Raw genomic sequence first — 17,234 nt, forward strand, 5'->3', positions numbered from 1 at the left:
TTCCACCACATGGTGGCTTACAACCATCTATGATTTGATCTGATGCCCTCTTCTGGCATACAGGTGCACATGAAGCTAGAGCACTCATGCACATAAAAATAAGTAAATAAATCATAAAAAAGAAAAAAGCGTTCTCTTGGTCATGGTGTCTCTTCACAGCCAATAGTATGCCGACTAAGACCCCATCTCTCCAACCCTGCCAGTGCTTTTAAAGGTTTCCACTAAAATTAGATAAGAACCTACTGCTGAATCCAGGCAGTGGTGGCGCATGACCTTTAATCCAGCACTTGGGAGGCAGAGGCAGGCAGACTTGTGAGGTCGAGGTCAGCATGGTCTACAGAGTGAGTTCCAGGTCAGCCAGGGCTATACAGAGAAACCCTGTCTCAAAAAGCCAAGAAAAGAAAGAAAAAAAAAGAAAAGAAAAGAAAAGAAGAAAAGAAAAGAAAAGAAAAGAAAAGAAAAGAAAAGAAAAGAAAGAAAGAAAGAGGGAGGGAGGGAGGGAGGGAGGGAGGGAGGGAGAGGAAGGAGACGGGAGGGGAGGGAGGGAGGGAGAAAGAAGAAAGAAAGAAAGAAAGAAAGAAAGAAAAGAAAGAAAGAAAGAAAGAAAGAAAGAAAGAGAAAGGAAGGAAGGAAGGAGGGGAAGAGGAGGAAGGAAGGGAGGGAAGGAGGGAGGGAGAGAGAGAGAGAGAGAGAGAGAAAGAAAGAAAAGAAAGAAGAAGAAAGAAAGAAAGAAAGAAAGAAAGGAAAAAGAAAGAAAGAAAGAAAGAAAGAAAGAGAAAGGAAGGAAGGAAGGAGGGAAGGGAGGAAGGAAGGGAGGGAAGGATGGGAGGGAGAGAGAGAGAGAGAGAGAGAGAAAGAAAGAAAGAAAGAAAGAGAGAGAGAGAGAGAGAGAGAGAGGGAGGGAGGGAGGGAGGGAGGGAGGGAGGGAGGGAGGAAGGGAGGGAGAGAGAGAAAAGAAAAAAGAACCTACTGCTGAAGACACTATACACTTAGGTTGCAGAGCACAGAGAAAATCAAACAAGAACTGAGCTGGACACTTCCTTGTGCCACTTAGGTTTTGAGTGCCATCAGTGGGTGCTATGTAGGTATCAGATGAAAACAGTCATCAGTCCTCCCACCGTGGACCCAGTGCTAACCACTCACTTGCCAGAAACAGTGCTGTGTCTGTTTCTGCTGAAGTCTGAGGGCCATGCCACTGGAGGGAATTCATGCCTGTTATTATAAATCTGGTTAAAAGCCCAAAACTGGAGATGTCACAGGCACTAGTGGAGAAACTACTACTACTGTTTTGCTAAATGGACATGTTGTGGCCATCAAACTGCCTTCTAAATATTTAGGTTTATGCCCTTAAATCAGTGCTTCTTTTGTTGTTATTCAGAGAAGTTTCTTTTTGTAGTGGGCAGAACTTAATTGCAGAGTCAAAACTGGCCAAACTGCTGAGAATACGTGACAATTGAATGCTAAGTCTCAAACAGAACATCTGTATCATCCCTTCAAGGCTCAGGGAACATTTCTGCAGAGAGGGCAGAAAGGATGTAAGAGCCACAAGACGAGAAGGAGTGTTACAGAATATTCTCTTCTGGGGATATGGTCATGAAGTCATAGTAGCTATGACTACCCGCAGAAGACCAGTGTAAGATTGGGCCCGATGGCATTCCAAAATGAATAGGTGAGGGCTCACAAGACCCTCTCTTCCCATAAGGAACTACTGACAGTCAACTGTCACTTGGGGAGAAAGAGAGACCCTCCTCAGTTGTGTAGCCCATACTCTGGTACACAACAAGCCCATTACACTCACAACAACAACCCTCCGTATGCTCATTAGGTCACACACAAACTAGATGTAGTCACAGACATGACGTGACTGGAAAATTGTTTGCATCCTTCCTGACAACATTTCAAGGAACCAGCTCGTTACTAAGTAGCAGCCACAAGAACAGCAACATGTCTGAGCGCTGAGTTCAACAGGGCACACAGCACATACATATTAAGACACCCTGAAAACCCATCCAACTTGTTCCTTTGATTGTTTTGACACAGACTTTTACTATGTAACTCTACCTGGCTTGGCACTTTCTATGTAGCCCAGGCTGGCCTTAAACTCATAAAGATCCTCCTGCTTCAGCCTCCGAGTGCTGGAATTATAGGGCACCACCAGGCCTGTCTCAAACATGTATAATTTTTACTGCTGATTCTACAGGGCAATTCTTTAGTCACAGAAGTAGGACCTTATAGAACACTGAAAAAGTCCATGAAAGAAAATGTTGGCAGCTAAGGGCATGGTGCTGGAGAGGACATGGAAGGAAGACTGCTGCTTACTACAGATAAAAGGTGGCGATGGACAACACCTCTGAAAATGGCCTTACCTGGTCTAGATCTAGAGAGGAGTAGACTATCTTCCCTCTGTCATCTCCAGAGAACAGCTTCATTCCATTGGGGCTCCATGCCAGAGCTGTAATGCTGGTTTTGTGAACACCGGTAACATCGAACCTCCGAAGCTACAGATGACAAGAGATGACAGGAAGGGAGAGCTGCTGTGGCTGCACTCCTATTTTAGGGAGAGCTAGCTTTCCAAACAGAACTGTACACAGCTTCCCTCCGTCTATCCACAGTCAAAACTCAGACAGGCCGACAAGATGGATAATAGCACTCTCTGACAAACCTGAGGATGTCAGTTCAATCCCAGACCTATATGGTGGAAGGAGCGTGCGCACGCGCGCGCGCGCAGCGCACACACACACACACACACACACACTAAAAAAAGAAAAATAGGAAAAACACAAAAGGGCATTAAGTAAAAATAAGAGCACTGATTTGTGCTTTATGCCAAGTGTTCCAAGCAGGGACAAAGATGTCACTCAATTATAAACAGCACAATGTCAGACTGAATAGACATTTTCTAGGCAGATGAGGACTCCCTGCCACCCACACACTTTTCAGAGATCCTCTGACCTCTGCCTTTGGAGTGCTGGATCAAAGGCTGGATCCACCGCTCCCAGCTCTGGGGATTTCTCATCTTAAAAATGTGAGAGGAACTGGCTGAGAAGAGAAGTGGCGACAGGGCCTGCGCACTCACCTGCTTGTTCCGCCCTGGCAATGAAGACACAAGCTGGAAAACCGCAACCCTCCCGGAGGCAGTGCCTGCTGCGACAAGGTCATCAAAGCAGCTCAGCAGCTTCACCACAGTGACCGACTCGGTCTTCCCCTACAAGTGAAGACGTGTCAGAAGCAAAGACTATGACCAGAGAGACACTTAAAGTGAAGAAAATAAAAAGCAGCTATAAACCTGGAACCATGAAAGGAGCTCCCTGGCTGCAGCATATACATTTCTAATTAAAAATGTGTACAAAGCCAGAAAGACAGATTATCCTAGGACTTCTGCATTTTAAAACTGTTATTATAGGGCTGGAGAGACGGCTCAGCAGTTAAGAGCCATCTGCTCTTCCAGAGGTCCTGAGTTTAATTCCTAGCAACCACATGGTGGCTCACAACATCTGTAATAGGATCTGATGCCCTCTTCAGCCTCTACTGCTGTCTGAAGACAGCAACAGTATACTCTCACCTATAATTCTTTTAAAAATTATTATTATAATAAAATATAAAGAACGCCAAACTACCGATTGTGTATATTTTGGTACATAATATATCCATAATGTATAGTCATCCATCATCATCCTCCACTTCCAGAATTATTTTCATCTTGCAAACTAAAAGCTTTACACCCATCAAATAAGCCCCATTCTTCCACTGAACCCCTCTCCATCCAGCTCCTGGCTACGTCTTTCTGCTTAGCCCTTCATGACGGCAAAGGCCTCATGTTTGTCTTTTTCTGACTGCCATATTACCTAACACAAAGTCTGTACGCTCTGTGCAGCATGCTGTGGTGTCCATCAGAATCTCCTTCATTTTATCCCTTTATATGAGACACATTTTCCTTGCTCTGTTGCCATGGATGGTTTTGAGACAGGGTCTCTCTAGATGACCTAGAACAGACTGCCCATCCTCCTGCTTCAGCTTCTCATGCTGGGATACTGCACAGTTGTCACCATGCCTGACTTTATCCTCTCCTGGGGTTTTTTGTCTGTTTGTTGTGGAGAGCTTTTGGGGTCACTAGGCAGGTACTTGACATTGGGCCAGGACAGGGAAGTAAGCTTCAGGCAAGAATGTGACTTTGGGCTAGGACAGGGAGGTAGGCTCAGATATCTTGGTCATCCTGATAAGCCCTTAGAAACAGTGATCACAGGAGTGACCACGGGACTTTGTTTATTGCGCTTGTTCCTTAACTATTTGTATTTATTGTCTTGCTTGTTCCTTAATGAAGAACTCACCATATTACTTGCATGTAATTAAAATGGTATAAAGCATACTGGGAAAAAAATAAATTCACCTCAATCTCAGAACTGGCTGGGGTCATGCTACAATGCTGTCTGATTGTCTTTTTTCTTTTTAATCCTCTCTCTTGCCCTGGAGAAAACTGAGCTGGTTTGGTCAGTTTGTTTTGTTTTAAATTATTAAAGTAGTCACATAAAACCAAGGGTTTGCTTACAGCACTCTGACATATACATATCATTATACTGTGTTCTTGTTGTTGGGGTTTTGATTTGTGTTTCCATGGGAATTTGCATGTCTGCTGTAGGTCCCTGCCAAAAGTTGGTTTGTAAGATGCTGGAAAGCCTTAACTTACTAGAGACCCCTGAGTGAATAACTTGGAGATGGGAATTGATACAAAAGCAAGAGGAATTTTATTTAATCAAGCATGCTGGGGTCACCCTGCACATTGGGAGAGAATGACCACATGCAGCCCACCAAGCGGGTTCAGGGCAGCCGCCATTAGGCACAATGTGATTGGCAGAACAGTGTTACTTTTAAACTGATTGGTTGTTAGGGAATGAGGCAGGTGGCCTCCCCTTGCTGCAGGGATCTCCCTGTGGTTTGAGGAATGTAATTTAGCCTCTCACTTCCAGAGGGGTCTGGTGGAATTTTCCAAAGTTCCTGAGCTGACCCTTTCAGGTCCTTTGACTGATCAATAAAGAACCAACAGCCAATGGCTGGGCAGAGGGATAGAGGTGGGACTTTAAGGATTCCTGAGAGAAAACACTAGACAGGTTAAGGACAGAATCACCATGACAGGGAAGCAGAGATCAGACTTAAAGGCCTGCAAACATGTAAGAATCCAGGAAAATTATTTGGGTCTGGGGGAACAGAGAAGAAATTTGTGCTAGCCACGTGGTCCAGCCATTGAGCTAACAAGGCATATTAAAAACAAGGCTGTGCACATGTGCCTTTTCGTTCATGAATCCAGAGCTCTTGGGTGGGTGTAGAGCCATGTGCACCCACAGGGAGCAGAGAGCAGAGATAAAAAGTTTACTGCAACACTTGTTCCTTCCCCTCCCCTCCTTCCTCCCAGATACACTTCTCACCACTTTCAAGCCATGTATTCCATTACCTACCTTGTCTGTCTGTCTTTGTTCTTTTCTTTCCTTCCTTCCTTCCTTCCTTCCTTCCTTCCTTCCTTCCTTCCTTCCTTCCTCCCTTCCTTTCCTCCCTCCCTCCCTCCCTTCATTCCTTCCTTCCTTCCTTCCTTCCTTCCTTCCTTCCTTCCTTCCTTCCTTCCTTCCTTCCTTCCTTTCCTTCCTTCCTCCCTTCCTTTCTTCCTTCCTTCCTTTCTGGCAGGGCCTCACTATGTAGCTGACCTAGAATTTACTATGTGGACCATGGCCTAGAACTCACGGAGATCCACCTGCCTCCACACCCAGCTATCATGATGGTCTCCATATCCACTCATCTTTTACAAAGACTTCTCACTTTAGTTATCATGAATAGTGCTAGGAAGAATGTACAACTATCTCTTGAGCGAGACAGGTGTGGCAGTACATGTCTATAATTCCACAACATGAAGAACCTTACTTATTTGTAGTTGGTTTTGAGACAGTTATATGCAGTCTAGGGTAGCTTCGAACTGAGGATCACTTTGAACTCCTTAACCCTCCTCTATCTCCAAGAGCTGGGATTGCAGGAATACGCCACTGTGTAGGGTTCTGCAGTGTTAGGAATCAAACCTAAAGCGCAACATGTGTTAGGCAAGCACTATACCAACTGATCTTCCTACACTGAGCATCCTTACATTCCAGGAATCAATTTGACTTTGATCATAATATATAATCCCTTGAACATGCTGCTGAATCCAGTTTGCTAGTATTTTTTGTATTGATGTTCATAATGAGTACTGCCAGACACTTTTTATTTCTGGTATCTCTCAGACTTTGTTAGCAAAGTAAATTAGTGTTATTGTTTTAAGGTTTATTTTTATTATTTTTAATTATGTGTATGTGTTTGTTCACCCAAGTCCATACACACAGGAATACAGTGGCCACAGAGGACAGAGGTATCAGATTCCCCTGAAGCTGGAGTTGCAGGTGCTTGTGAACAGACCAATATGGGTTCTGTGAACAGAACTGAGGTCTTCTGCCTCATAAGTACGTGGTAGTAACCACTGAGCCATCTCTCCTGCCCCCTTTATTTGTTCTTTACAGTGATCTTTGTTGTTAGTTGTATTAAAAACCTACTTGTTGTGTTTTGTATTTTCTGTATTGAGCCCATGATCTTGTGCATGCTAGGTGAAGGTTCCACCACTAAGCTACATCTCAATCCCTTACTTGTTAATTAAATATTATTTTTTACACGTGCTTATTCTGCGTGTGAGGGAGGTGTGCCACAGCTGAGTGGAGGTCAGAGGACAACTTACCAAAGCTGCTTCTCTTGGTCCACCATGTGGGCTCCAGAGACTGAACTTAGGTCAGCAGGCTAGGTAACTGTGCTTTCCTCACTGAGCTGCCTTGCCAGTCTTATTTGTTCTTCAAACAGTGAAGCCCTCATGTCACATTAGCTTTATCTTACCAGTTTTTACTAAGAGTATCATTTGACCCATTAGGCACTCTAGTACTGCTCAGGTTCTCTTCCTTTCATCTCTTTTCTTCACCCTTGCAACCTGCCCCCCACCCCATCCCCAAACAACAACAACAGCAGCAGCAGCAGCAGCAGCAGCAGCAGCAGCAGCAGCAGCAGCAGCAGCAGCAGCATAGAAAACATCTCATCATGGAAGCTGTAGTGTGTCACAGTGTGCCCTGCAGTCTATCCCTCTGTCCACACATCTTCACTTGCAAGTGTTCACTGCAATGAGTCACTGGTCTGGTTTGAGATCTCTGGCTTCTGTGACACCATCCATATTGGATCCTTACTGGGCCTCCCAGTTATCCCATTGCTATCATGGGATCCTGCAGCTTTAGATCAGCAGGCCTAGCCCTTTCACACATCTCAACCATTTGCAGATGATACAGATTTTGGCATAGGCCAACTCAGAGTCCTGGATCTGGGCTCAGTCCCTTATCCTAACCACCAGGGTGAGCTCTCCAGCACAGCTTTGGCTAGGCTACCCAGTGCTGCCATTAACAGGAGGCAGGCTCAGCTCTCCAGCTCTCCTGCTCTCTTGCCTTTGGAGCCAGCTCATCTGCATCCAGGCTTCCAGAGGTAGCTTTACTATACTGCCCAGTAAGGTATCCACTCTCCCAAATACTTCAGCCTGTGAGGGGCTGGGTCAGCTCTCCTGTTCTCACACCCTAAGGTCTGGCTCAGACTGCACCCTCCACCAGGGCCAGCCCTGGCTGTCATAAATGCTGTAGTCAAGGAGAGTCAAGGCCAGCTCACCCACTCTCATGGCTCCAGAGTCAGCTCTCCCAACCTCCTCAGGGGGTGAAGGAAAAGGAGGTGGAGGGCATCAACCCCCGGGCCAGCTCTCCTTCATTCACCCCTTCAGGGCTGGTTCATCTGTGTCCCCACCACCAGGGCCAGCTCTACTGTGTTGCTTAGGCAAGAAGCAGGGCCTACTTTCCCGAGTGGTGTAGCCTATGAGGGGTAGGGGCAGCTCTCTTGCACTCATGACCCAAGGTCAGATCACCCACCTATTGCAGGTGGTGAGGGGCAAGGAAGGGAAGGCATCCCCTCTACACTCATGCCACCTCTTGGCAGACAGTGGTGGGATCAAATCTTCAGCACTCTTGCTCTTGGTGCTGGCTCACCTGAGGCCCTGCCACCTGGGTCAGCCCTGCCGTGCTGTCCAGGCAAGAAGTAGGGCCCGTTCTCCCAACTGTTGCAACTGGAGAGAGGCAGGGCTAGCTGTCCTGACCTTAGGGTACTGTTGGGAAGGTTTCCCAGCTGCCAGAGGTAGGGAGTTGTGGAAACTCCCTACCTCAGGGCCGGGGAACATCAGCTCTGCAAACATGGTACCCTACAGTAGATGAATGGCAGGATAAGCCAAAGGCATCCACACTAACCCCTGCCATCAGGTAGCCACATGGCCCTCAGTGGCAGCTCAGGCTGAGACCTTAGCATGGCCCCAGGTAGCAGGGCTGGCCACTTACAAGAGGCTGCCCTCTCCACCCTCCACCCTCCACTCTCCAGTTCCATCTCTCTTCATAATGCTCAGGCTGCTCCCCTCTCTTCTCTCCCGTCTGACCACCACATGTGTGCACACTGTGATGGTTCCTGCTATAGACTGGTTCTGAGGCTGGTGGATGCCTGGGTGACATCTTCTATCCTCGCTACACGGAGGCAGCATGTGGGTGTCTATAGTCTGCCTGTACCATGTGCTGGAGAGCCGGTCTGCGGGTGGCCATCTGAAGGTCTGTCTTCCTCCTCCCATGCTGTGCTATGTGGATTTGATTTGATTTGACTTGATTTTTATGAGTCCTAGGCATTAGACAGCTTTGGCCACCAAGCCAGGCACCACGCTGGGATGAACAAAGGACAGCCACCTGCCCTGCCCCTGACTGAGAGAAGAGCACCACCACCAACAAGGTGCCTTTGTCCATTGCTGAGGGGCATTTATTTTTACTTTTAAATTATATGTATATGTGTGTGTGCTAAGGCTCTATTGCTAAAGACAAAACTTTACATCTCAGAACAGAGAGAAGTTGAGCTGGTGTCACCTGTGCTGACTGGCATTCATTGTACTGAAAAGTATTCTGCACACTACCACACGAGCAAGGTAAAGGCTAACCTAGCTGTCTTAACTAGGTTTACTATTGCCTTACCAGTCCCAAGGATCATGACTATGTTCATTTGGTCTTCTTGGACAGGTAGAAGAAAATTTTCCCAGCACTCAGGAGACTGCAGCAAGAACACTGTTCTAAGTTCTAATTTAGCCTGGGCTACACAGTGAGTTCCACGTCAGCCTGGGCTACAGTGAAAACTCTCAAAAACAAAAGAAAACAATCCTCAACTTTACTTAATATATTCTAACTCTACTTAAAAAAAAAATCACTCACCATTGCCCCACCCCCAACCAAAAAAAGGTCTAGAAAAGATTCTACCAAAACATCCAATGTCGATCTGTCTGAGCAAGTCACAGGGAAAAGCCTGTATTAGACCAATAAACCCACTTGGTGGGAGCCATCCAGGAAAACGCTGTGACAAGCAAGGGAGCTTTCTGGAGATGGCACCATTTTGCACAGCTGCAATGGGTGTGCTCTGTGAGGCAAGAACCCAGGGACTTTGTCCCAAGAATGCTTCTTGCTGCTGATCTGCCTGGCACTCAGTCCTCCTCACATGTCTGACAGCCTATTGTTTGCTGGGTTTAACCCACTCTGTTGGGCAGATTTCCTGCAGAATCAATACAAAGATGTACTTTCATATAATGATGCTGTTTAGATGAATTGATGATTTCATAATTCCTGATAATCAATTCCTGAATTGATATAGATAATTTTAAGCTCCCCTACCCCTGCAGAATAAGAAAGCTGCAAAAAAGAGTTCTTCATGTGTCCCAAAGCTTGTACTTTGTACTAGGAAAAGAAATAAGCTTGAGCCAGGTTTATGATCAAGGGAAAACATTCACTCTAGGCTAGGAATGAGGCCACTAATCTCAGAAACTAAGGTCATAAACTAGGAGTAGCTGATTTATTATAAGTGTAAGAACAGAAAATAAATAATTAACTAGTTTATCTACACAAGACTTCAAAATAATAAGACACAAGACAAATGACCTGTCTCTTCACAAAAAACTTCCTAACTTTTGCCATAAAAACTATTGCTTTAGAGCCGGGCGGTGGTGGCGCACACCTGTAATCCCAGCACTTGGGAGGCAGAGGCAGGTGGATTTCTGAGTTCGAGGCCAGCCTGGTCTATAGAGTGAGTTCCAGGATAGCCAGGACTATACAGAGAAAGCCTGTCTCGAAAAAACCAAAAAACCAAAAACAAAAAACTATTGCTTTAAACTTAAATTGTTAGTCAGGTGTAAGTCTTAATGGAGAGACATGTAAGCAATCCTGCTGTAGCTCCTTAAGCCATATAGACCTATGACATTAACTATTGCTTTGAACTTATTATGAACTTATGGAATGAAAAAGTTTTAAAAACCATGTAATCAATAATACTGCTATCACTCCCTTTTCTATAATATCTTATTTGTTTCTGAATGAGGTAATCTTTCTTCTTACCTAGAAAGCTATGTCCTAGAAGATATAAAAAGGCAAAGAAAAAAAATGAATGTGTGGGTTATTGGAGTCAGCTCCTTGGAGTTTGCTTCCACCATCAAATGTGTATATGTTTGTGTGTGTGTGTGTGTGTGTGTGTGTGTGAAATTGTTGGAGCTTGCTTGCTTGTTGGAACTTGCTTTGTCTATTGAATATGAGTGTGAGTGTGTGAATTTTTCTTTTTAGATTTCTTTCTCATCATCCCAAGTAATGAAGTTTCTTTTTCTAATTCCCAAAAGCTTTCAGCAGGAGTCAACCGCCAGAAGCCATCACATGAGCTCTGGTGCAGAAGAGCAAGAGAAAAACGAATGTCAGGAGCATCCAGCTATGGCCCCACCTCCAGCTCTACTGTCTACCTCAGTTTAACCCTGGGGTCAAAACCGGGCTTGACCGGTTGAGAAATTAACTCCCTTGTTAATGTATGGTGAAAAAGCAGGTCCCCATTGTCAACTCAGTATTTGGAACCTGGTCACCCTGCAGCTCCCACCTGCCCTTCCATGAACTAAATCAAGATACTCCACCCTCACCCTATCTCATGCTTAACAAAGTTCACTCATTTAAGCCTTACTCTGCCCTAGCATGCAGGTGACCTCTTCATCAACTTTCAGAAATAATCACTGAAGTGAGACCCAGTGGGGACCACAGAGATGAGCCTTGACCACAGCTCTGATATAACCAACAGGCACAAGCTGACAATATGTCTGATTTAACCTAGTGGTGTCGTTTACACCTTCAGGTACTGCATTGGCTGCTTTTATGTGTCAATTAGACATAAGCTAGAGTCATCAGAGAGGAAAGAGACACAGTTGAGGAAATGCCTCCTTGAGATCCAGCTGTAAGACTTTGTCTCAATTAGTGATGAATGAGAGAGATCAGCCCATGGTGGGTGGTGCCACCCCTGGGCTGGTAGTCTTAGGTTCTATGATCAAGCCATAATGAACCATCAAGTAAGTAGCACCCCTCCATGGCCTGCCTCTGCATTAGCTCCTGCCTCCAGGATCCTGCCCTGCTTGATGTAGAAGTATAAGCTGAAGAAACCTTTCCTCCTCAACTTGCTTTCCTCCCCAACTGGTCTTAGATAGTGTTTCTATTGCTGCAATGAAACACCATGACCCAAGAGTCTTGGGAGGAAAGGGCACTATTTAAAAGGATTAGGATGTGGCCTTGGAGGAGGAGGTGTGGCCTTGGAGGAAATATGTCACTGAGGGTGGGCTTTGGAGAAATCCAAACTAGGCTCAGGCTCAGGCTCAGTGTCTCTCTCTCTCTCTCTCTCTCTCTCTCTCTCTCTCTCTCTCTCTCCCCTTTTGCCTGCTGATGCAGAGGCAGAATCCTCTGCTACTTCTCCAAGACATGAGCTTCCTGCCATCGTACCATCACAATAAAGGACTAAACCTCTGAACCTGTAAGCCAGCTCCAATTAAATGTTTTCTTGTGTAAGAGTTGCTGTGGTTGTGGTGTCTCTTCATAGCAATGGAAACCTAAGACACCTGCCACACCCATACAACAGTTTCACACAGCCATCACCAAAGAAGCTTCCTTCTGCAGAACGGAACAAATGGACAGAGAGCTTGAGACACTCAGTCCTGTCAATCCCCTTTCCTCAGGACTCAAGGGATTCTACAGAAGAGGAAGTGGAGGATTCTAAGAGCCAGAGGGATGAAAGACACCAAGAACAGTGCCTTCCAAACACAACAGGATGTACACATACAAACTTACAAAAGCTGTACTAGCATGTTCAGGGCTCACAAAGGCCCAAGGCAAATGAAGTGGCAACCCTGAGAAGGGGACATGGACATGAGCCTCCATCCCTAACCAAGACTCGACCCGCAATTGACAATGCTTGTTAATAAAAAATTCATTCTCCCCAACTGAGTGTTACTGGATATATAAATCACATAATATTTTTAGATTCATTCATTTATTTTTATGTATATGAGTACATTGTCACTGTCTTCAGACACTAGAAGAGGGCATCAGATCCCATTACAAATGGTCAGGAGCCACCATGTGGTGGCTGGGAACTGAACTCAGGACCTCTGGGAGAACAGTCGGTGCTCTTAACCACTGAGCCATCTCTCCAGCCCCTACAAATCATATTTGAAGGTAGACCCCACACGTAGCAGTAGATGGCCAATGAAAAATTAACTTAATGCTATATTTGGAGGCTTTTGGGGAATGGGGGTGTAAGACAAGATGTCTCTGCATAACAGCTCTGTCTGTCCTACTCTGTAGGCCAAACTGCCTTGAACTCACAGAGATCTGACTGCTTCTGCCTCCCAAATGCTGGGATTAAAGGCATTTTTTTACCTTGTATACAAACATATACTTATTATGTTTGTATATTATGGTTTCCAATTTTATGTTTTTTTGGTATGTGGGTGAATGTATATTTGCATATGTGTTGCTTTTTGTGCTTTTTCTTTTTGTACTGTTTTATTCTGTTTTCTAAATTCTATTTTATTTGTCTGTTTTCTAAAGAGAGAAAGAAAGTGGAGTTAGATGGATAGGAAAGTAACTAGGATTTGGGAGATGAAGGAGAAACAATGCTCAGAATATATTGTATGAAAAGAAATGTATTTTCAAAAATAAAAAAAAATAGTTTACTTTAAACTTATCTGTGTATGCTTGTGTGGGCATTCGTATGTGAGTGCAGGTGACTTTGAAGGCCAGAAGAGAGTTTGGAGGCCCTGAAGCCAGTGGAGTGACAGTGCTTGTGCACAGCCTGATGCATCGCTGAGAACCAGACATGGGCCCTTTGCAACAGCAGTACATGTAAACACTGAGTGGAAGCTTAAATTTTTCTCAACCCTAATTTAAATTATGGTTTTGAAATGCTTTAACCTCCCTTCTAGCCTATCACCCACCAGAAGTAGTGGAAAAGACAGGTTATTAGGACACGGAGGAAGTGGACCTGTTTAAAAATTGTTCTTTGGAGAAAATCCCATCTGCTTTGATAGGAAGCCAGCAGTTCAGTTCACAGGAATTATTAGTGGCAGCTTGATTCCCTGACACCACTTCACATATATACCAGCAGTCTAGTTAGGCAGTGTCAGGATAGCAAATCAGCAGTGGTGGCACCCTAGCAGAGACAGCTAAGCCTCTGGCAAACCAGCACGCAGCAGCATGAGGGAGAGGGCCACCTGAGACACAGAAGTTCTTTGCCGTGTGCCTCTCTCAACAAAGCAGAGATCAGCTGAGACTCGACCAAGAAGTGTTGCAAAGCTGGCTCTCCAAGTAAGCCCTGCCATTGTCCGTCAAGTTCTATTTATACTCCCTCCAAACACCAGTGTTTTGCTTCAGCCTGTCTAGCCTCAGCACGTGAGTGTCTTAGCAAAACTTCACGTGAGTCTGTGTCACCATCACTTTGCCAATTGGCCCAGGAGTGTGGAAGCAGCAAGAAGCCTTAGGAACAGCTCAACAAGTTTTTTAGTGCAATTTTCAAGTGGAGCTCAACTATGCATGTAAGGAGAACAAATACATGCATACGAAGAAGCCTTCATCACTCGTCCTGTCACGTGCCTGCTTTAGCAAAACATCCTTTCACCTGTGTCTGCTTCAGGAAAACACTCCTTCATGTTTGCCCCTGAAAAACACCATCCAATACAGCTAACTTTCCAAAGAAACCAGAACTTTCTACTTCACTGAGACAATTATTAAATACCCTAGAAGCCATTTCGGCTGGAGAGGGAGGACCCTATAACAATGAGGGGAAGTTCAAAATGGTCATCTACTTTACTGACATCTGGGCTCAGATGTCAAGTATGAGTTGTAAGAACCCATCTCCCAATATTCAGAGGACAGAGGACTTTTGACTACCCTGGATCCTGAACCATGAGGTGCTCTAGGAACATAACTGCTTTCCACAGGCAAAGGGTGAGACACAGGTATCTACTAATGTGTTAAGGACTAAAACTGACCAAAATCTACCACATTTAACCATTAAGCTGCCTCTAGAGGTCATACGCTAATAGACTTGAGTTCCAAATAGATTTCCATAGACAGAGTCTGCACAAATAACTTCTAGCAAGGAGAGGAAGCAGATGTCTAGGGGGCTCCTGCTCCAACATCTTCCCAGAAACCGCACTTTCCATTTTAAATTCTTTTTTTCTAATTAATTTATTTATTTATTATGCATGTGAATATACCACCATTGCTCTCTTCAGACACACCAGAAGAGGGCACCAGATCCTATAACAGATGGTTGTGAGCTACCATGTGGTTGCTGGGAATTGAACTCAGGGTCTCTGAGCCATCTCTCCAGGCCTCCATTCTCAATTCTTAATCTTCAAAATAACAAAAATTTAAAGAACTCTTTTCTAATGAAAGAAATGTTGGTTAATCATGAGTAAACTGAACTCTTATTAAGAGAGAACTAAAGGCCCGGAGTAGTGGTGTGTGACTTTAATCCCAGCACTTAGAGGCAAACTGTGAGTTTGAGGCCAGCCTGCTCTCCATTGTGAGTCCCAGGAACAGCCAGAACTGTAGAGAGAGATCATGTCTCAAAACCTTAAGGGAGTAAGAATACAATGAAGGAGCTTTGACAAGAGAATATTTCACAAGCAATTAAAAAAAAAAAAAAAAAGTCTGAAGTCAAAAGACTCCAACCCAGAACCAAGACCAACTTGATTCTCAGAGTGGACATGCACAGAGTCACTGAGAGGTGACAGTTGTCCTGCTTTTCCCAGGTTTGCCCAGTTGATTAAACAATATACCTAAAAACGATTTATAAACTGATTCCCAGTGTCTTTGCTGACTCAAGCTTCACGTAAGTTTATTAAAACCATGGCACAGCACACAAATATCTAAGCTTGAAGGTTTCCCTTCTGGCCAATCCTTCCAATGCAGTAATTTCTACAGCAATTGGCCTGCCGAATGTGTAAGGACAAGCTCCATGTGCTAGGCATCAAGTGAAGCCTACTTACCAAAGTAGTAATAGTCCTGGCCCTCCTGCAGGTCAGCTATGAGACATGCACATAAAGAAGCTCACTTTCATATGGTACTTTATAGCTTTTGAAATATTTTCATGGGCTATAAGTAAATCCAGTGCCAGATGGAGACACAGGTTAACAAATCTGGATCTTAAGTAATAAGGAACAGAGTGATCCTTTGAAGGTTCTTAATGTTGCTAGTATTACCAGTCAGGTCTGTTTTGACTTTGGTTAGAGGCATTTGGGAGGAACAAGGGAGAGTGGCTAGGAAGGAAATACTTCAGGCCAAAGTTAATAACAGCCAAGTCTAGCAAACCATTAATGAAATGGGTCCCTAAGGCAGTAAATCCACAAAGACAAACTCTGTCAAGATCTTGTTGGGCTGGTGAGAGCAATATAACAACAGTACAACAGCTTTTTTGTTTGTTTCTTTGCAGGGTTTCTCTGCATAGCCTAGACTGTCTTTGAACTCACTTTGTAGCCTAGGCTGGCCTTAAAAGGCAGCATCTTCGTATGTGTCCCTAATGGCCTGGAACTCATGATCCCTACGTAGGCCAGGTTAGTCCAAACTGAAAGAGCTCTGCCTGCCTCCCTCCAGAGTGCTGGGTTTAAAGGAATGCACCACTGTGCCCAGCTACACCACCTTTATTGTTCTATTGTGTTAGACAACTTGTTAAGCACTGTATCTGCATTACTAAAGCTACAAGCTACCTAGGGAGAAGTTACAGCTCTCTTCATGTTATAAAAGAAGGGCTAAACTCCAAGAGGCTCAATGATGTGTCTAAGGGAGTTAGAATCAAGTCAGGGTCCACAAGCAGGTATGACTGTCTCTAGGCCTGCTCTGACTTGGCTCTGGGTCTTCTCTGAGAGAATTCAAAAATCTCTCTGACAGTCTGCTAGGGGTGTGAAAAAGAAGGAGAATACAGGGATTTTATTCTCTGGAGCTATGTCACATTAGAATGATGGTGACAGAAGAACTCACTGACATTGTTTCTAAGGGAGAAGGTGACAGAATAGGTTCTGGACACACAAAGCCTTAACAAGGTAACAAGACACTGAAAGAGCATTTTCCCTAAGGATATGTAACTACAAAACTACATTACAAGCCGGGTGGTGGTGGCACACGCCTGTAATCCCAGCACTCTGGGAGGCAGAGGCAGGTGGATTTCTGAGTTCAAGGCCAGCCTGGTCTACAGAGTGAGTTCTAGGACAGCCAGGACCACACAGAGAAACCCTGTCTCGAAAAAAACCAAATCAAAAAAAAAAAAAAAAAACCAAAACAAACAAACAAAAAAACCCAAAAAAAACAAAAAACCTACATTACATAAGGAAGCTAAACAGCATAGAGATCTTGCCATGCCATCGCACAAATTTAAAACTGTGTAATTTTCCTGCATAGTCTCAAAATAAAAATAATCATTCAGTATTCACTACAGTGTATGTATGTATGTATGTATATGTATGTATGCTTTCTAATGAGCCTACATGCTAACTGTGAGTTAATATTATTTAATCATTAATAAATGCCACAGATTCTAAGAACCAAATTACCCCACGAAACAGACTCCCAGCACATAAGCACAGTTCAGACAGAAATATACTAGAAGACGTAGAGAGAGTCTCTTGTGTACTGTATGGAAATATCACTTTTCAATTAAAAAAATAAGCAAACAAACAAACAAAAAACTGTTTGCCTATTAGCATAGGCAGGAAATCGGAGGTGGGAGTTTCGGCAGGGAGAAAGGATTCTGGGAGAGTCAGATATGGGAGAGACCTG

The 17,234-nt window shown here is 44.5% G+C and overlaps 1 protein-coding gene and 1 non-coding gene across 4 annotated transcripts in view; both read right to left on the reverse strand.

The window, feature by feature from the left end:
• Tecpr2 (tectonin beta-propeller repeat containing 2) overlaps window positions 1-17,234 on the reverse strand; it is a 104,732-nt gene that overhangs the window by 57,539 nt on the left and 29,959 nt on the right. For all 3 annotated transcript variants that reach the window (XM_052184996.1, XM_052184994.1, XM_052184995.1), the window contains exons 3-4: window positions 3,077-3,205; window positions 2,367-2,498 (exon numbers count right to left, since the gene is read on the reverse strand). In XM_052184996.1, the coding sequence (XP_052040956.1) occupies window positions 2,367-2,498; window positions 3,077-3,205 (261 nt within the window). The remainder of the gene's footprint in view (window positions 1-2,366; window positions 2,499-3,076; window positions 3,206-17,234) is intronic.
• Window positions 8,737-8,879, reverse strand: LOC127688211 (small nucleolar RNA SNORA48). The gene has a single exon (XR_007978622.1). It is a non-coding gene; the product is annotated as a small nucleolar RNA SNORA48 (small nucleolar RNA).

Source organism: Apodemus sylvaticus, chromosome 6 (genome assembly GCF_947179515.1).
Source record: "Apodemus sylvaticus chromosome 6, mApoSyl1.1, whole genome shotgun sequence".
Taxonomy (NCBI): Eukaryota; Metazoa; Chordata; class Mammalia; order Rodentia; family Muridae; genus Apodemus; species Apodemus sylvaticus.